This window comes from Delphinus delphis, chromosome 16 (assembly GCF_949987515.2).
Source record: "Delphinus delphis chromosome 16, mDelDel1.2, whole genome shotgun sequence".
Taxonomy (NCBI): Eukaryota; Metazoa; Chordata; class Mammalia; order Artiodactyla; family Delphinidae; genus Delphinus; species Delphinus delphis.
Window position 1 is genome coordinate 63,246,193 of NC_082698.1, and position 21,679 is coordinate 63,267,871.

The window sequence follows — 21,679 nt, forward strand, 5'->3', positions numbered from 1 at the left end:
CAACATAGACTGTAAGTGGTCCACAAAGCCTAAAGTAGCATTACATATCTAAAGTTGACAAACTTTTTAATGTTGCTGAAAAATCAAGCTGATAATGCAACACAATAACTCACCACCTAAGGTCAAAGTAGAAAAGATATAACATGTACAAAAACATTCTTAAAAATACTAGCTACAAAGAAAATGTAAAAGCCAAAATCAGTATTAAATTTAAAATAAGACCTCATATTTATTCAAACTAGATCACAGCAGGAACAGCAATCAAACAGCATAAAAGAAAAAACAAAAACATGTTTTCCATCTTTATTTAACATTATATTGCTAAAACTATTACATGAATCCAACAAATATTCATCTTTAAACCTTGAAAGAGGGAGTTCCCTGGTGGTCCAGTGGTTAAGACTCTGCGCTCCCAATGAAGGGGGCCCAGGGTTCGATCTCTGGTTAGGAAACTAGATCCCATATGCCACAACTAAGAGACCGCATGCTGCAAGTAAAGATCCCTCATGTCACAACGAAGATTCCGCACGCGGCATGCCGCAACTAAGACCCGGCACAGCCAGATAAATAAATAAATAAATATATTAAAAAAAAAAAAAAAAACCCTGAAAGAAAACCTAGAACAGGAATAAAACTTTGGTCTACTTTTCATTCAGATATTCATAAGAAATAAAGTAATGCCAAACTAACCTGTGTTAACAGGGTCTGCTGAGGTTGCTGCAACTAAAAACAGGAAAAACAAACAAAAGCAGTAAAGATAAAAGAATCAATCAGAACTGCTGTTTCACAGATGTTTTACAAAAGGAAAAATTCCTATTAAATAAGTACTTTATTTCTAATTAAGAAATATGTGAAAAGTAACAGAGGTCATTAGGTATAAGGTTTCCTACAACTATTTTTAACAACTGCAGACTTTAAATATAACTAACTCATTCAATAATGATAAAGAATTTTTTTTTTTGTTATTTCAGAGGAATAACACCCACCAAAAAACCCCACAAGTCCCTAGAGGGGTAAATTTCTACTTCTGCCCCATATTAATTACCATGCTACAGAAATGATTCAATATCATCCGTAAGCTACCTGTATCAAAAATATTACTCACTGTCCAATTCATATATATCCCTCTAATATGAGAAGCAGTCCTTACAGTCAGACTTGCCAAAGGTATGGGGACCATAAAGGACCATACACCCTGACATAGTTTCTCTGGCAATAGCAAAGTATAACATTACCAGAAAGCAAAAGGAATTGGTGGGAAGGGGGAAATTTTAAAACTCTGGAACAGAAGTAAACTTTCTGAAGCCTCAGGACTGTGTCTGTATTAACCATCAGGAGGGTCTCCAAAGAAATACTTATCCCTGCTTGCTCCCTGTCATCCTTCAGCATTCTTTTCAAGCTGCCCAGCTTGGAGTTGTCTATCATGCACTAGTGTCCCATGGTTACAGCTAGAAGAGCAGGAATCTCCTGATGATGCTTAATAGCTTGAGGAAAAGGTCTTTTTTCCTACTGCCCAGGTAAGCAGTCTGAGAACATGGGCGTCATTTCTGTGTTTGTGGATATCCTGGTCAGGGTAAGATTTGGACTTAGGTAAGATTTCTCTTGAGACATCCTTAATGCTTATTAGCTTCTAACTAGTGTTTTAAGCCCAATGGCAGAATCTGAAGATCACAGTTCTTCTGTTCATGACTTCTTATTTACTATGACTAATAAGCTTCCCAATAAATCTTTGTCAGACTTAAAAATAAGCTAGGAGAAAACAATCTATATGACATTCTAATTCAAAACACTGTTTACCTAGGTCGACATGTATTAAAGGTTAAATCTATCAAATTTCCATTTTTCTGTAAGTTAAGAATGGATGAATAATGGCATTTTTTTAGGGCAAGAACATTTGAGTATTGCCATTTTCATGTGGTTCAAAATAAAACACAGGCTTTAATAATGTATTTCCTAACAGTACTAAAATAAGTCTAAGGGTATCTGAAAACAAGATAGCCAACTTGGACCCCAATCTCTTATCAATTTTTTAGAAGTTTAAAGCAATTATTAGTGGGATACTATAATCTTCAGGGCAAATGAAATGCTTCTGAAACCTAACAGGCAAGGATGAAATTGGGGCATGGATCTAGGGACAAGTGTTAATGGATTGAGAAGCCTCTTGTTTCTCCACAGTGTCTCTGGATCCAAGTTTTTGGTCCTTGTCTCTTGTATCCCCTTTTCCTCTCCTGACTGCCATACTTTCCTGAAGCTTCCTTAATGGCACTGGGAAGGGACAAAGACTACCTCTTAACCCTGGAAAACCTAGAATGGGTGCTTAGACTGGAACCCATCTAGATTTGAGCAAGTCAAACTCTTCTTTGCTTGATATGCTTCTCCTTGGGTTCACTTTGTTACCTCTTTCTACCATCCCAGATATAATAACCCTTGAAGAATATGATTAGAGTATAAGCTTAGGGAAAAGGAGCCAAAGAAACTTTTAGTCTAAGTAAGGAGTTTTCAAATTGTTCAAATGTGCCTTGGGAATAGGGGTGAGAACTACAGGGGGAGGCTTCCTCCCATTTTCAACACTATTTTTATATTTTATATATTAGGTTTCAATACACAATTTCATTAGGGGAAAAAAAGGCAGGGTTCCATTGTTTTAAATAAATACAGGCTGAAAGCCAAAGGTCTGTCTACGGTTTAGCTTCAAATGGGAAAAAGGAGCTTTTCATTTTCACATGTGGTCCAGTACAGCACAGTAGGGCTAGAGGTTTCAAATAAGAGTACTAGGCCAAAGACTCATTAATAGAGTGATTCTTTCCAGATTCTTCTGCATGCTTTCTTAGAAACATGTGACAAGGACTGGCTACTAGATGAGGATTTGAGTCTTCAGGACCTCTCTCCTGTCCTCCTCTCCCTTGGAGACATTCCGTTTTACCTACCACATTTCCTCCACCCCAAAAGAATTCAAATCACACATTAAGGTTACTGATGGGAAATAAAATCTACAAAAATTCAGTTGGAACAAATGACTTTTTAAAAATCAGTTTTTAACATGGAAAATATAAACTAACCTGTTGTTGCACACTATACAAGGCCTGCTGAGGTTGTGAATATTGCTGGAAAAAAGATTTTTTAAAGAAAAATATGGACATTAGTTTTAGTCATTCTCAAAAAGCCATATACATATATATATATACATTCAAATACATAACCAGAATTAAACTAAAAAGAAATCTTCTGGAACATCTACACTTCATCTAAAATAAACAAAATAATGATTACTTATACTTTGGGATTCATCAAGAATGGAATTTTACTCAAATAATTAAGATACAAGAACTTAAGAATTTTGACTATGCAACTACATCTCTCTGTATGTCCTGGGCATAAAGAATTTTTATCACCAGAATAAAACAATAAGCATAATAGAACCCCACAACTATTCATTCTTTAAAATGTGAAGGTACCTACCCTAGCTACTCAGATTTGAAAGTTCTGCATGTCACATATTAAAACCTATTAAAGATTCACCTGTTGCAATGCTGCTGCTGCAGCTGCAGCTTGTTGCTGCAATGCTGCAGTTTGAGTTAACTGATAGTTTGCTGGGGTTTGTGTAGTAAGGCCTGCTGCTGCCAATGCAGTTTGCTGTGTGTAAATGGTAGGAGATGCTCCAAGGAGTGATGGCTGCTGAACACCCAATGCAGCTAAAATGAGATTAGAAAGAGGGGGAAAAAAAATCAAGATTATTTGGATCCCGTCCAGGAATTTTCAATGAGTGCTTAGTAATGAATTACAGTCTGTCATTGCTTAGTAAAAACCTAAAGAAAAATTTTACTAATGCTTGTTGAATTTAAATGATTCATGCCCCACCTCAGATTCCAATGGCTTTATATTAAATATATGCTCAAGTCATGACAGATATAAGAAAACATTAATCTATAAAATTAAACTACAGAATGAACCCAACCAACCTTACCTAGACCAAGTGGCTAAAGTACCCTTGAGAAATATTTTTAGTAAGAAAAGCAGAAAATAAACCATCTTATTTTACTAATCTAGAATGTATTATCTTCAAGCAGATTAGAATCATACATTAAGGGCAGCGCTGCTGGAAGTGACCCACCCTTAAAACATCCTACTGGAGAGAATTTTCATGTACTTCTACTCTATTAAAGAACTGTAAAACTAGGAAACAGACAATAGGAACAGTTTAAAAACACAAAGCACTAAACAGCAGTCTAGCACCGCACTTCCCCAAACTGTATCTCCTAGAGTAACGACTAGCTTCCTGGGACATTAAAGTTTGGGAAAAAGGGGTTCAAGGTTTAAAAAGTTTAGAAAACAGTGAATTAATAAGCACATATTTTTACTGCAGGAATCCTCAGAACCTTTAATATGCCACTAAGCATTGTGAATCTCAAAGAGGTCGCCATAAAAGCAATATTTGCTCATGTAACACTCCATTTTCCAAAGCATCTTGCTTATATCTGAGAATAACTAAAAAAAATGCTGCTCTATAGCTACTAAGTTAATAACCCTACAGAAAGAACAGATTGTGCCTTACAGGAAAAGAACAGAAATCATTAATGAATTAACCAAAGCACCTAGTCTAGAATCTACCAGAAAATCTTTAGAAGTGTGAGGTTCATCATCAATCAGTTGTTTAAGAGTCCAGGTTAATTCTACTCAAAAGTAAAACCAACCAACCAACTTAGGCAAAAATAAACAAACAAATCCCAGAAATCATGTTTGGAATTAATATAAATTACAAATTATCCCCTGCTAAAACACTGATTTTTAAAAATTAAAAAAGGTTGAGGAAAAAAAAAAAAAGAATCTAAGGTGGGGAAAAAAACCTACTGAGTGTCCTGAATACACAATTCTAGACCCTTACAACATTAATCTCTTATTCCCTTTTTTTTTTTTGCGGTACGCAGGCCTCTCACTGCTGTGGCCTCTCCCATTGCGGAGCACAGGCTCTGGACGCGCAGGCTCAGTGGCCATGGCTCACGGGCCCAGCCGCTCCGCAGCATGTGGGATCTTCCCGGACCCGGGCACGAACCCATGTCCCCTGCATCGGCAGGCGGACTCTCAACCACTGAGCCACCAGGGAAGCCTTGTTTTTGTTTCTTAAATTTTTATTGGAGTACAGCTGCTTTACAATGTTGTGTTAGTTTCTGTTGCACAGCAAAGTGAATCAGCTATACATATACATATATCCCCTCTTTTTTGGATTTCCTTCCCATTTAGGTCACCACAGAGCACTGAGTAGAGTTCCCTGAGCTACAGTAGGTTCTCATTAGTTACCTATTTTATACATAGTAGTACATATATGTCAATCCCAATATCCCAATTCATCCCAATCCCCCTGCCCCGATATGTCTGTTCTCTACCTCTGTGTCTCTATTTCTGCTTTGCAAATAAGTTCATCTGTATCATTTTTCTAGATCTCTCTTGTTTTTAAGGTAAGTCAGACGCCACAGATGGGCAGAAAGGAGAAACCAAGACTAACAAAGTTAATTTAAATAGAAAGAAATGAGGAATGTCTTAACACCAACGTAAATTCAAAATGAAGTTAACTGCAGTGAGAATGGAGATAATGGTATGAAACTAGGGCACAGGTTCTAACCAGTAGTTCCTGTTAACCTTCTGAAACTGTGTGTAAAATTACAGACAAGAAAGTCCAAAGCTTTCATCAGATTTTCAAAAGGATAACGGACCCAAAAAAGGTTAAGAACCACTGTTTTAGGATAACAGAAGCAAAATTCTCTTGTAAACACAAGACAGGGAAAGAACCTAGGAAAAATTATTAGTATTTAAAATTCTTAGATTGGGATGTTCTGCACTTGACAAAAGTAACATCTTGTGATTCAAGTACCATATCCGCATGCATCTCCTTCACCCACCTGAGCTCTGACCTCAGATCTGCTGGTACCAATTTCCAGAACACTGGAAAGTACTGATAGCTGCCACAGAAGGGCTCAGGGCTAATATCTCAGAGAGAGCTCTTTTTTTCCTACACAGCATTTAGTAAGTGGGATGATAGCTGATATCCACAATCTCTTTTCCACTGCTGACAGTCAATGTGATGAATTAGAAACTACAAAGCAGACTGATTGGTAGGAGAACTTTATGGGAAGGAAATTGACATTGTAATAGTTGCTGCACACTACTAGCTAGTTAATTCAAATTTTGTGAAATCACTGTGCATGTGGTTGTGGCTTTTATATGTCTGTATAATGTAGCTCTCTTTAAAATCATTTACCTTTGCGATTTTAACCTCAATAAAGTACATTTCATTAAAATTTATTAATGCTCCTCTTTTTTGTGGCTATGTAAGAAGGTATCCTTGAATACCTGCTCATAGCATTCTCCACTCTTCTTGTGAATTTCTATAATCAATATTCTGTAAGATAATTCTATACTTACAAAGTACAAAGGTATGAATCTCTGACTTAATCTTTCTCTCTCCATAAGTGGCCTAACACTTATCAGTTGGAGATTTTTTTCCAATTACCCAGATTGGAACAGTCTGTTCATTTATCTGTACCTGATTCAATATGATTGTTGAAGGTCTCATGGCCCATCTGAAACAGATATACTTATAACTATGTAACAATACTTCCACAGACAAACCTATGAAATGAGCCCTAAATGACCAAAGGCTACCAGAGGTTAATAAGTAAATCTAAGGGGTAAGTTTCCTTAAAGCTTTAAGGACAAATGTAAAATATATTATTTTCTAAAATGTAAAATCAGTTTCATATGACTAAAGCTTTCATTTTATGACATACTAGTAGTTATGACATACTGAATACCAGTGAACACACCATTAAAACACATAAGAGAAACCCGTCCCGTCTGTTGTTCCTTGATCTTATCAAACTCACAAATTTAAAAATCCTTATTACCCTTATACCTAAGATGTATTATCCATCTTTACTAAGATGGGTGATCCTTCTGAAATAATAAAATTCAAAACCTCATATATATATATATATACACATATGCATAATTGAATCACTTTGCTGTACACTTGAAACTAACACAACACTGTAAATCAGCTATACTTCAATTAAAAAAAAAACTACTTAGAAGCAACCTTAGGCTAAAAAAACAAAAAATCTCTGGGACTTCCCTGGTGGCACAATGGTTAAGAATCGCCTGCCAATGCAGGGGGCACGGTTCGAGCCCCGGTCTGGGAAGATCCCACATGCCACGGAGCAACTAAGACCGTGCGCCACAACTACTGAGCCTGTTCTCTAGAGCCTGCGTGCTGCAACTACTGAGCCCACATGCCTAGAGCCTGTGCTCCGCAAGAAGAGAAGGCACTGCAATGAGAAGCCCAAGCACCGCAACGAAGAGTAACCCCTGCTCGCCGCAACCAGAGAAAGCCCGCACACAGCGACGAAGACCCAATGCAGCCAAAAATAAATAAATAAATTTACATAAATAAATAAAAAATAAAAACAAATAAAATAATAAAAAACAAAAAAAACTCAAGCTAATCCGAGAAACTTCATTTTTTTCATCTTTTGCAAAATTTTTTTAAGGCACTGGTCAAGCAATGCTTTATTCTTCGAAATTTCCATATATCAATATATGTTCAAAAGCAATCTTACACTGTATGGAAAGAAAAACAACATAAAGACGTGGGGGATTCTCTTTATAACTTGTGGATTTACTAAAACACGTATAAACCCAAGTTTTAAACCAAGTGAACAAGTCTCCTAAGTGTCATCTTCAACTCAACATCCTTCCTAAAAAGTGATCTTTAAAGATTAGATTTCATAGAAATTCAAAACTTTTGATGCCCTCATGAACAGATAACTTTCTTACAATCAGACAACTCACTGGTCAAGCCATTGCTATTGCTTTTGAGGTACTATTCTAAGCCCATAACGTACCCAAATAACTGGAAATACTCATTACTTTTTAAGAATTAGAAATTAAGGCATTAAGAATAAGAAATTAAGGGAGTCAAAGGTACAAACTTCCAGTTGTAAAATAAATAAGTCATGGGCATATTAAAAAAAATTAAGGCACAAAATAGTATTTTAAATATAACATATTCTAAATGTTGTAATCTTCTATACTAACCGCACTGTTCAATACACTAGCCACCAGCCATATATGGTTATTTCAATTTAAATTAGTGAAAAGTAAATAAAATTAGAAACTCAGTCCCTCAGTCACATTAACCACATTTCAAGGGCTCAAGAGCTACATGTGGCTAGTGGCTACCATATTAGATAATGAAGACACAGAATATATTCATCATCACAGAAAATTCTACTTAGTGGAGAGAACTGTTCTATAAAGAAGAGGCAAAGCCTTAAATAAGTCAGTGTTATATGGGAGTCTCTATAAAGATTAATAGCCTGGCAGACAACAGCTCTTCCACTCTCTTGAAGTCCCATGGAAGTGATGACTAGTGATCCTGGCCATAATCTCTTCTAGCTACTACTCAAGTATGTTGGTCAACCCTCCCAGGAAGTTAAAGACACTATTTGTAACGTCATGATTTCTTCCATCCTTGAATGCCTCAGATATCTACCTAGTTTTCAACTCCATTTCTTTCAACGAGTTTTGTATCACCCAAAGTTAATATTCCAACTTTCAATGTTACTTCCAATACATTTTCAGCTATAATAGACCAAAATTATTCATAAAACACATAGTGCAAGAGAAGCCACAAATGCATAAACATGAGTTGCACACTCAACTAAGGATAGAGAGACGGGCACTCACTGGTTTGGTATGTTGATGCAGCTCTCACTGGATGAGAGCACAAATAAGGCAAGCTCAGAGGATAAGGGAGAAAATATGTACTAACAATGAGGCTTAACCTTAACAGATTTCTGTGCATTTTTTTTTTTTTAACTCTTAGAACAATGTTTTGGAGACAGTTTCTTGTTACATAGCACTAGTAGTGTTTAACAAGAGTTAAGCCCACACCAATAGCAATCTTTTTGGCCATGCTGGCTTGCAGGATCTTAGTTCCCTTACCAGGGATCAAACCTGGGCCCCGGCAATGAAAGTGGGCAAAGCGCCGCATCCTAACCACTGGACAGCCAGGGAATTCCTGCAATCTTCTTTTTCTACCAAATTAGTTGGAAATATCCAGCTCTATCAAGAGATAACGAATATAAGTATACATAGTACATCAGCTATTATTTGTTTGAAAAGGATCATGAATCTTGCAGTTTAACAATTTGAACTTCTGACTCAAGAGATAGGGGTTTTAAAAGACAACCAGTGGGCCAGATTAAAGAGGTAGAAAAAATGAAGTCATATTTTACGGAAGCGTCTTTAGTGTTCATCAACAAATGAATGGATAAAGAAGATATGGGGTATACATATACAATAGAATACTACTCAGCCATAAAAAAGAATGAAATCTTGCCATATGCAGCAATATGGATGGACGTGGAAGGCATTATGCTAAGTGAAGTAAGTCAGACAGAAGAAAGACAAATACTATACGATATCACTTACCTGTGAAATCTAAAGAATACAACAAACCAGTGATTATAACAAAAAAGCAGGTTCACAGATACAGAGAACAAACTAGTGGTTACCAGTGGGGAGAAGGCAGGGATGGGTAAGATTGGGGTGGGGGAGCGGGAGGTACAAACTACTGAGTGTAAGATAAGCTAACAAGGACATATAGTACAGCACAGGAAATATAACCAATATTTTGTAATAACTTTAAATGAAGTGTGACCTTTAAAATTTGTACAGGGGAGACTTCCCTGGCAGTCCAGGGGTCAAGACTCCATGCTTCCAATGCAGGGGGTGCAGGTTCCATCCCTGGTCAGGGAACTAAGATCCCACATGCTGCATGGCACAGCCAAAAATAAATAAAATTTTTTAATTAAAAAAAAAAATTTGTATAGGGAATTCCCTGGCAGTCCAGGTTAGTACTGGGTGCTTTCATTGCCATGGGTCCGAGTTCGATCCCTGGTCAGGGAACTAAGATCCCTTAAGTCGCATGGCACAGCCAAAATAAATAAACTAATAAAATAAAATAAAATTCGTATAAAACAATTTTAAATGAAGTCACATTTAAAACAATAGTATTAGCCTCAGTCACCTGTGTTAAAGTACCACATAGCACTATGATCTTAACTCCGGAACTAGTTCATTTTTTTTTGTCTATAGCCAGAATGTAGTCATCTTACAAATGGTCAAAGAAATGGGTGAGAAAATAGGTCTGAATTGGCTAAATCCACCCAAACATTTTAATACTGTTGCAATTATGTACATATACACATGCAAATATTTTGAGTCAAATATACTGAAGATACTCCTAAGTCACTATAATTAATCTACGGGATATTTAAAGATTCAGTCAGTGATTTGCCAGCTCTCTCTCTCAATGTCCCTTTACACGACAGAAAACTGTTAAGCTTTCAAACCTTAAAGCTCTGGGCCCAATTATGACTGTCATTGAATATGTAATACAGCACTTCAGCTAGGAGATAGAAAAGAGGGTAGATATTTAAAAAGAAGTATTTCAGTGTAGGAGATATGAGAAATGAGGCTGGAAATACAGAAGATCCTGAATACCATCTCAAGGAGTTTGAACTGTATTCTAAAAGTCCTTGAAGATATTTTTGAGGATGAATAAAAGAACAGAGTAATGGAAGAAACAATAACCACTATTTTGAGGTCCTAACATTGGACTCTTCTGTGACCTTCTGTTGATAAACAAATTTCTTCACTTTTCTGGGCCTCAAATTCTTCATCTGTTAGAAAAAAGAACTGAGACAGAATCTAGTTCAGGGCCCATTCAGCTTTGGAAAGTTCAGTAATTTAGATAGAAATTATGCTTTAGGAATATCATATCTGACAGACACACTGGAGCTGGGGGAGAAATAATAAGCAACATATCCAGTAAAAGAGGAAAGCAAATAAAAGCAGTGAGAACTTAATAGAGGATAATAAATATAGAGTATGACTAAGTGATACATGGGGAAAAGAGCATCCTGACTTAAGTGAATGATTTACGGTAAATCATATAAAGCTTTGAGAAAGGTATGGAAGGGCCTGAAAGTTAGGTGAGAGACTTTGGCATAAGATCTGCAAGCAAGAGAAAGCTGATGCGGTTATCTACATGTAAAGTGCAAAGGGCCTAAATGTAAAATAGAGGAATATATTCGAGGCATTTTCAAGGGGGGAAAAAGTCAAGGTTTGATATATGTTTGAATACGGGAAATAAAGGAAAAGAAAATTAAATGACAGACATGTAGAAATTACTAACTCCTTAATTGAACAGACTCAGCATTAAAATTAATCAGAAACAATTCAAATACTGATCTTGGACTTTATGACAGATTTCAGCAATAAAGTGCTAGCGTGCATGCTTTTACTGAAGTTTTTAATCTTATTTTAAATACGTCACCTGTGTGAATGCACTGAAATTTTCAAATCACTGTTAGCTGAGAATTTTCAGAGTTAGTACAAATGCAAGATAACCTTGCTAGAAAATGGAATAGCAAAGCCATTAACTGAACAAAACCACCTTAAGTTATATACAAAAAGGAAACAGTAGTAATTTTTTATATTGCTTTCAGGAGAAAATGAGTCAGATACATAGCCACAAAGATCAAAATATTTCATTTGAACTGAATTATTCAGTTAACCTTTTTCTGTTGCGTGATTATTTGATTTATGACATTGACCTCTGATACTAATATATCTGGCATGCATATATATATATATATATATATTTTTTTTTTTTTTAACTAGAATAAAACAGGTAGCTATACTATTACCCAGATTAAGTCCTTTTAATGCTCTTTGCTGAAATCTTTTCTCAAATTGTAGTTGAAGCTGCCAGGAGAAAACTTAAGGCATTATATACTTAGGCTAAAATGTTCTCCATTGAAATGAGGTGTAAATAAAACTATAAGGTTTTTAAGGTGTAAACAAAATTCTAATTGCCTTAGAGTTGAAAAAAATTCAACTTTGATAGAAATTAGCTTGGCTCTGAGAATCAACTCTAATAAGATAATGATTAGTCACAAAGACTTGAAAATGAAAGTTAGAAAATATTATATCAGGCTTTCAGGAAACAGCTCAAAATATAGCACCTAAAAATTAAATATTTTAATAAAAACATTGTCAATAGAATTCCACTTAGAAACTACTCCAGGATTTTTGTAAGAAAACTAAGCACAGATGCTAACAAAACACTTGCCTAGTTACTGAAGTCATAATGTATCAATAAAATATCAGATTTTATTAAAAAAAAAAACAATATATATCAGATTTTGAAGAACTGTGATTAATGACAGGTCCCAGAAAATCCATAAATAATTTCCTACAGCACAAATAGAAACTGTTGAGCTTCCCTGGTGGTGCAGCAGTTAAGAATCCGCCTGCCAATGCAGGGGACACAGGTTCGAGCCCTGGTCCGGGAAGATCCCACATGCTGCGGAACAACTAAGCCCGCATGCCTAGAGCCCGTGCTCCGCAACAAGAGAAGCCATGGCAACGAGAAGCCCACGCACCACAACGAAGAAGAACCCCCGCTTGCTGCAACTAGAGAAAGCCCATGCACAGCAACAAGGACTCAACTCAGCCAAAAATAAATAAATAAACTTATTAAAAAAAAATAGAAGTTTTAAAAACAAACAGTATAGTATACATTTAAGTAATTATAATACAAATGTTAAGAGCTACAGACAATAGAATTCCACCATAACAGCTATTCTACTGGAACAATACTGGTACGAAATTAAAACAAATTATATGCAGAAAAAAACAGGTAAACATGCTTAGTTTACCAAAATACCAGTACACAGCACTTGTTTCTGGACACAAAGTAGCTGGTAATAATTCCTGTTTCAACAAAACTAAGTCATTGGGACTTCCCTGGTGGCAGTGGTTAAGAGTCCTCCTGCCAATGCAGGAGACATGGGTTCGAGCCCTGGCCTGGGAAGATCCCATATGCCGTGGAGCAACTAAGCCCGTGTGCCACAACTACTGACCGTGTGCTCTAGAGCCCACGAGCCACAACTACCGAGCCATGTGCTGCAACTACTGAAGCCTGCGCGCCTAGAGCCCGTGCTCCGCAATGAGAAGCCACCGCAATGAGAAGCCCACACACCGCAAGGAAGAGTGGCCCCCGCTCGACGCAACTAGAGAAAGTCCACGCACAGCAACGAAGACCCAACGCAGCCAAAACATAAATTAATTAATAAATAAATTTATTTAAAAAACTAAGTCATTATCAGGTTCCCCACTATTTAACACAGAGGAGAAATATTTAGATCTGAATAAACATAATCTTTAACTATTATTTCATATTATTTTCAGTTGTCTGCAGAAGTAACTGTTGATCATTTAACCCCTCAAATCAAGAGTAATTAAAATAAAAACCCTAATATATCCATTTCCTTAAAGAGAAAGGTCACCGGGACTTCCCTCGTGGCACAGTGGTTAAGAATCCACCTGCCGATGCAGGGGACACTGGATTGAGCCCTGGTCTAGGAAGATCCCACATGCTGCGGAGCAAATAAGCCCGTGCGCCACATCTACTGAGCCTGCACTCCAGAGCCCGCGAGCTCCAACTACTGAAGCCTGCGCGCCTAGAGCCTGTGCTCCGCAACGAGAGAAGCCACCGCAATGAGAAGCCCGCGCACCACAACAAAGAGTAGCCCCTGCTCGCCGCAACTAGAGAAAGCCTGTGCGCAGCAACGAAGACCCACCGCAGCCCAAAATTAATTAATTAATTAATTAATAGAAAAAGAGAAAGGTCACCTATATAACAAGATAATCATGTCCATCATATTTAGAACACCGAAGTTAGACGATCACATTGTCTCTGCAACTGACCTCAAATAACAAAATTTTAAGTAAAATGCAGCAAAGAACTAGTACCAGGTATGTCATAAATAAAAATATATTCAAATTAACAGAATAAGGTGAAACTTTTCTGGGTACTCAAAGAAACCCAAAATTTCATTCTGTAAACTCCTTAGGAAACTTGCTTTAATTTTCAAACCATAAGTCAAGAAACAGTAAAAAAAAAAAAAAAAAAAAGTCTTCCTAAGAGCAATGGGAAGAAATATGGAAACAAACACTTTCAATGACATATTTTGTTACTTTATTTTGAAAATGACTTTTTGTTGACTTTATTTTGAAAATGTAAATATTCATTTGCTCCTTTTACATCTATTTATCATTTTCCTTTGCTTGATAAATTCTTTAGAGCTGGTGTTTCTACTTTAAATTCAAATAACTGAAAACCAGTCATGTATAGTTTTTATAAAGTATGGATTAATACATTTATTTTTAAGTATAACTTATGAATACTGACACCTTAACATGACAAATGAGGAACCTCTAACATAATTAAACCAATTAATCAATTTAATGTTTGAAAAACTATATATAACTGTCCAAACTGCTGTGTAAAACATATTTTGATAGTTGGTCCATGAATTTTTAAAAGAAGCTTCACAGATAAGCTTAAAACATACAGCATTTGCAAACTTTTTTACAATATCATGCATAGCCTAATTCACATAGTTTTATCTCCAACCCGACATACATCTACAGTACATGTGTTCAGAAGACGACTGACCTGGCTGAGATACCGCAGTGGCTGTAAACTGAGTAGCCCATGGCGGATTCTTCTGTCCTCCAAACTGAGCCATGATAAAAGGGGGAGGGAGAAAACCTTCACTTGTTTGTCTTCTATAGCAGCGATCTATTAAGAAAGGATCCACAGGTTAAAGTTCAACCAAACTACAAATATCACAAAAGTATTATTTTAAAGAAATGTTCAATTTGTCAAGGACATCTTTGTAGGCCAAGTTATTTAACAAGGGGCATATGAACGTCCGATATGCAGGAAAAACATTTCACATCAAGTAGTTCACCGAAAGTACCCAATTTCAATATATGACATTTGGGGTAGACTTACAAGAAAGGCACTTCCTTCTGCGACTACAAACTGTCACATTTAAAGAGAATACCATCTGTTGTTTTCTATCCAATTCTTAACAATAAAAAGTACACAGCCTTACGTTCAAAAGAAATATAGCCTGCGTGTTTCTTTTGGCAATGAGCTGGGGGCTGAAAGTGGAGAAACCAATAACGGAAGCTGGGACGAGACACCTAATAAGGGGATTCAAGAATATCATTTAAATAACGAACATCTTCTTACTTTCTAGAGCAGGGAAGGAACTGGGGGGCTCCTTTTCTCTCCCCTCCCTCGAGGGGAAAGACAGCTGAAATAATGGCTGCCCCTTAAAGAACCATCGCGAAGACCCCTCCACCCAAAATCAAGCCAGAAGAGGCGAAGATCTCAGCCCGCGCACTCCCTTTCCCCCCACTCCTCGGAGAGGCCAGAGCTCTGCCACCCATCTTCCTCCAGCCCTAGCTCCTCGCGGGCCGCAGACCAGGGGAGGCGGAAACCTCCGTCCCACGAGCCAAGGTGAACGCCAAGAGGGGGATACCGAGAGCCCTGATTCCCTTAAGCCCCCGGCGGGGCGGACAAGGCCTCCATCCCCCAAAAGCCGTGCCGCCGTGAGCGGCCCCGACGTCCCGGACCGCAGCCCAGGAGGCTAAAGCCTCAGCGGCTCGAGAGCTAGGGACGGCGGTCAGCAGTTCCTTCGAGGCCGCCAGGCCGAGGATGAGGCTGATGGTCGCCGGGGACACCCGAGGGGCCGCCGGAAAAAAGCGAGGCGGTGGGGGAGGGGCCGGCCGCGCGGGGCCTGCTCCGACCCGCACAAAAGGGACCGTGTCCCTCCCGTCCCAGTCCCACGAGAGGCCCACCGTCGCCGGCCTACGGACGCCGTGCTACCAAATCGGTCGCTCCCAGCCCTTCCGCGGATCCGACTGGACGTTAAGAACCCCGGCTCAGCCGCCGGCCGCTCCAACCGCGAGGACCAGACCTTCACCTGAACCCGGTCCCGGCTAACACCGAAGCCATTTCAAACCCGTCAGCCTTACGCGCATGCGCCAACTTCCCCCTTCTCCTCCGCGCCTCTCCCCTCCTCCCTATCTCTCCGAGGAACGGCGCTTACGGGCCCGCGTTCTACGTGCGCGCTTACCAGCGAGACTTCAAGGCGCTCACCCCTCATACTACGCAGCTAGAACTAGAGCGCGCCTAAGAAGGGTTACCTCGACCTCGCATAATAATGAGCCTATGTCTCCGCGCAAGCTCAAAGGAAAAGGCTTCCCTGAGTGTGGGAAGGAAAGGAATCGGCGGTCACGTGATCCGAAAAGGCTTCCGCCATTTTGTGTTTTTTCGCTTTTTTTTTTTTTGTACAAGTATTTGGGAGAATGGATATATCCAGTGGCATCTGCTAACTTTTTTAAATAATTGAGATGAGATGAAATTCTTTTAACGTATGATTCACTGCTCTAAGTATTTTATGTTGTACAATTCAAGGGCTTTTAGTATCTAAATACGAAAAGCAACCACCATCGCCTCCTCCCTTGAGACAAACCCCTACCCATTAAACAGTCACTGCTTAATCCCTGCTCCCTCCAGCCCCAGGCAGCCACTAATCGGCTTTCTCTGTATGGATTTACCTGTCCTAGACATTTCATATTAATAGAATCATACAACATACGGCCTTTCGTGGCTAGCTTTTGTAATTTACTATATTGTGTCCAAGATTCATGTTGTAGCAGGCATCAGTACTTCATTCGATTTTATAGCTAAAATAATTACCTTTAATGGATAATACCACATTTTGTTTATCCATTTGTCAGTTGATCTTTTGGGTTGTCTCCACTTTGGGGCTATTATGAATAATGCTGCTATGAACATTCACATACAAGTATTTGTTTGAAGTCCTGTTTTCAATTCTCTTAGGTTTATACCTAGGAGTGGAATTCTGGGTTACTTGGTAAATTCTATACTGAACTTTTTGAGGAACTGCGAACCTGTTTTCACAGTGACTACACCAGTTTACATTCCCAGGGTTAACAACATAAAGTATCCATTCTATAAATATGGAGTATCTTTCCATTTATTTAGGTCTTTTAAAATTTCTTTCAACATGTATTACGTATTTCAGAGTTCAATTTCTCACATCTCTTTTTTTTTCCTGGCCACACCACAGTCTGTGGAATCTTAGTTCCCAGATGAGGGATCGAACTGGCCCTGCCAGTGGAAGCGTAGAGTTGTAACCACTGGACCGCCAGGGAATTCCCCCCAAGGTCAGTTTTTAAAAGATTACTGTTTTAAAACATCACTCATGGGACTTGGCCCAGGTTTGGTCCCTGGTCAGGGAACTAGATCCCATATGCTGCAACTAAGAGTTCACATACTGAAACTAAAGATCCCACACATGGCAACACAGATCATGCATGTCGCAACTAAGACCCTGAGCAGACAAATAAATAAAATTTTAAAATATTTATTTGGTTGCGTCCGAGTCTTAGTTGCAGCAGGTGGGCTCCTTAATTGTGGCACGCAGGCTCCTTAGTTGCAGCATGCATGTGGGATCTAGTTCCCTGACCAGGGGTGGAATCTGGGCCCCCGGCATTGGGAGTGCGGAGTCTTAACCACTGCACCACCAGGGAAGTCTCAATAAATATATTTTATTTATTTATTTATTTATTTACTTTTTATTTTTGGCTGTGTTGCGTCTTTGCTGCTGTGTGTGGGCTTTCTTTAGTTGCAGTGAGCAGAGGCTACTCTTCATTGCAGTGAGCAGGCTTCTCATTGTCGTGGCTTCTCCTGTTTTGGAGCTCGGGCTCCAGGTGCACAGGCTTCAGTAGTTGTGGCACACTGGCTCAGTAGTTGTGGCCTGCGGGCTCTAGAGCGCAGGCTCAATAGTTGTGGTGCACAGGCTTAGTTGCTCTGCGGCATGTGGGATCTTCCCAGGCCAAGGCTCGAACCCGTGTCCCTTGCACTGGCAGGCAGATTCTTAACCACTGTGCCACCAGGGAAGCCCCAATAAATATTTTTTTAAAAATAAAATATAAAATATTACTCAAGCTGTTGTCTAAAGAGCATCTAAAAGATAAAGGCAGGAATTTCCCGGCAGTCCAGTGGTTAGGACTTAGTGCTTTCACTGCCTGGGTTCAATCCCTGGTCCCTAGTCCCTGGTGGGGGAAATAAGATATAGATAAAGGATATTAGTTGAGCTGTTTATTCTTTCATCCCCTAGGGTGTTGCCAGGTCTGTTTGTATGTTCAGCATCTCACATGTTACCCTTTTAACCAGTCAGGAAGAATGTGGAAAATGTAGTCTCTAGCTGCCCAGCTGAACCTGGGGAGGAGGTGGGGAAGGGGAGGTGGAGGGGAATGGAGTTGTTCCCATCAGTAGAAGGAAGAAGAGGACTACCAGGATGCTACAGAGAAGTAGGTTTCAAACTAGATGAATTTAAAGTAACTTATTTTTCTGTGATATTTGCTGGAATATCACTAGACACCTATTGTCAGTATATTGTTTCATTTCAGGTTTCAATAAATACTTTAGGATGTCAACTTTAAAATACTGTTAGCATACTGTGTTCAGGATTAAGTTTTATTAAAATAATGATACATCCAAGGGAGGGCATGAGTCAATCTAGAGCCAAGTTGATTAACAACTTTGCTAAAAACTAGGAGTGTGAGCTTAACCACTTTAAGCTCCTGAATTGATCTGTAAAGTGGGGCTGATAAGAGCCCATACTTAATAGCATCACTGTGGGGATAAATAGTTTACATAAAATGCAAGGCTTCTGCCTCATAATAAGGATTCCATAAGTGTAGCCATCTTGATTTTGTGTTGAACCCAATCCATACATTTGGTCATCTCCAAATATTAAATCTTATAGTCCTTTGTAGTTAAAAATGTGTGAATTTTATTGGATATTAAATTTTAAAATTATGATTTTGAAGAGGAAAGAAAAATTAGACCACCAGGTGCAAAATAGAAGTATAAAATTTATTTAAAACGACCCACAAATTTCTGTGTAATCAGGAATGATACAATTTGCAATAGTTTTTTTAAAAACTCATGACAAAATTTAAAATATAATTTCAATTACAGTATTCATTTAGCCTTATTCAGTTAGAACAATCAAAAAAAACTTTATGCTCTAAATAAATGAGACACAGAGGAAAATATAATAGACACTTTTCACAACTATCTTACATGTATGTTTCAAAACTAGTACATTTCAAAGCATTTTGCTACATAAACATGAAATCATGTACAACTGCTGTGCACCAAAATTTAGCTTAATTAGGTCTTTCAAGTAACATGCAATTCCAACTCACAAGTCTTCAAGTACTGCTAGTAAGTGTTCCCTTGTATGCAGAGCTCTACATATTGATCCTGAATAGAAATCATCATAATTAAGATTATCTCTTTCCCTTCTACATGTTGAAGTGCTTTCTCTTTAAACTGTTTCCCCCTTATGTTGAGAACCAAAAACGGATATATGTGGGGTTTGAAAATCTTTTCCTTACTAACCTATTTCAATGTATGGGATATTTAATACAGTAGGACGGCAATAGGTAAAATCCTCCAAAGGGAAAAACCAAAGGTACAAAATAAATAGTAAATACACCCCAAAGAGAGAAAAAGTCAGCTAGAGACAGGAATATTATTTTGTGAAATTGATAATTCTCTATTGGGAATTTAGTAGTACTCTACTTCACCATGGTGAAGAATCTGAATATTTCACTCCCACTAATGATGAATATAATGTCTTCTCCTTCAAAACGGGATATTGATATGCATGTGAATCTATTTGGTAGGTCACCACGTATCATAAGAGAAAATGAAGAAACCAGAAATCAATGCTTTTCTTTCTGCTGAGTAGTTTTTCGACCTTCTCTTTAGGGAACACTTCGTGATTTCTTAGTAACCCAAAGAGGACCATCCACCCATACGTAACAATGCAAAAGCTGCCCTTTATTTTTACCACAAAACCATTCTGGAAAAATATTTCTCTCAAAGCACCTATCACAATGTTATCTCATAAAAGTTTTTTTTTTTAAAGTCCATATATCTTTGTGTTTTTTTAAGAGCTCTTTTTGTAAAGTCCTATGTCATCAGCTATTTATTTTATAATGTCACAAAGAGGCGTTAGTGAGGCTAGGCAGTTACTGAACTGAATCACCAAAAATGTTATTTGACTATTTAGGGCAGTCTGGCCTATGTTTTTTGTTAGTAACCCATAATCTACTGATGAAATAGGCCAACTTTCCTACCTCTTTATAAAGAGCTTACTAAAAACTTTACTAATACATCTCATTATTTTTCTTAACTCTCTGGGCCAAGGTATGTTTAATCTTTGACCCAGAGATTTGATGTGGCTGGAAAAGTGGAACAAAAAACAAAACAGTTTCAAATAAGTGGAAGGCAGAGCTATCTCTTAGAGATGCCAAAAAGTTTACATTTTTACCACGAGTGCCTGGGAACTAAAATAATCAGTTTACCCAGCACATTCCCTTCAAGAAAATCGCATTTCAATTTACGAAAACAGTAAACTTCGATTATGAATTGCTGACCTTGGTCTTTAAAAATATTATTTAGGAGGTTTCCCTTTGTTTCAGTAGTACAGGGACATTCTTTAAACAACAAAGAAAAAAAATTTTTTTACAGGGGAAAAAATAAAACGTCATTAATCTAAGCCCTAATGCAGAAGTCCTAGGAATTTGGGTAGACCTTCCAACGTATGAATAAGAAAATAGCTGGCTAAAATAAATAGTGGAGACAAAATACCTCAGAAGCGTATTTTCTCTACAATAAGTAGATTTTGTATTATTCTTAGATTAGGTCTGACAAAATTTCCACTCAACAACACTCTCTAAGTCATAGTTTATGGCACAGAAATGTGTTCAGCAGCCTGCAGATATTACCTGTTTTAGTTTCACATGGGTTGACTTGCTGTGTGATTTGAATCAAGCCATTTGCTATTCTTGCCAATCTGCAAGCTTCCTCACCTGTAAGATGGGAACATTGTTCTCTGTCCAACCGTCAGTGTTGGGGAGAAAAAAGCAGCACATACGAAAGCAGTTTGATAGCCTAAAACATTATAAAGTACAAGGATTATAATTCTTCTTACTTCCATATTTGCTTTCAAAAGGTTCCTCATATTGAGCTGCTATTTTTCAGAAGAAACTGGTATGGAGTGGGGGGTGGAAACATTACAACTTGCTTTTGAGCTGGTAGGTGAACCTGCGGGCTGCTTAAAGCAACAAAATTCTCCCTCTTTTCTGCCCCTTAACTTCCCCCTAGTGCACTCAAAAGAGCTTCTGATGACTGATTTCTATAAGAACTGTTCGGATTCCTTTCTGTCCATTTTTTAAAGCGTCTCGCCCAGATCAAAAAACAGTTCCTATTATTGCCAACAACCAAATTCCAAAGGGGTAAATTTACATTAGAAAATAGAAACCATCCACAAAATTGAGCTGGGAGATAAGGAGGAAAACACGCAAAAAAAAAAAACCACCCCCCAAAACAAAAAAAACAACTTTCTATTCTATACATCAGGGGTCCCCAACCCCAGGGCCGCACAGCAGGAGGTGAGTAGTGGGCAAGCGATCGAAGCTTCATCTGCGGCTCCCCCATCACACCCGTCGCTCGCATTACCGCCTGAGCCATCCCCTCCCACCCCACCCCCCATGGAAAAATTATCTTCCATGAGGCCGGCCTCTGGTGACAAAAAGGTTGGGGACCACTGCTATAGGTCACACCCGATAATTCAAAGTCACCAATCAG

At 38.3% G+C, this 21,679-nt stretch overlaps 1 protein-coding gene across 2 annotated transcripts in view; it reads right to left on the reverse strand.

Annotated features, from left to right (window-relative positions):
• Positions 1-16,155, reverse strand: part of CCAR1 (cell division cycle and apoptosis regulator 1) — a 55,792-nt gene extending 39,637 nt beyond the window's left edge. Inside the window, exons 1-5 of one of the 2 annotated variants that reach the window (XM_060034896.1) lie at positions 16,059-16,155; positions 14,585-14,710; positions 3,520-3,692; positions 3,060-3,104; positions 691-723 (exon numbers count right to left, since the gene is read on the reverse strand). In XM_060034896.1, the coding sequence (XP_059890879.1) occupies positions 691-723; positions 3,060-3,104; positions 3,520-3,692; positions 14,585-14,657 (324 nt within the window). In that variant the 5' untranslated portion in view covers positions 14,658-14,710; positions 16,059-16,155. Of the gene's footprint in view, positions 1-690; positions 724-3,059; positions 3,105-3,519; positions 3,693-14,584; positions 14,711-15,780; positions 15,945-16,058 lie in introns of those variants that run through there. The other variant, XM_060034895.1, reaches the window with a different exon arrangement.
• Positions 16,156-21,679: the final 5,524 nt, after the last annotated feature.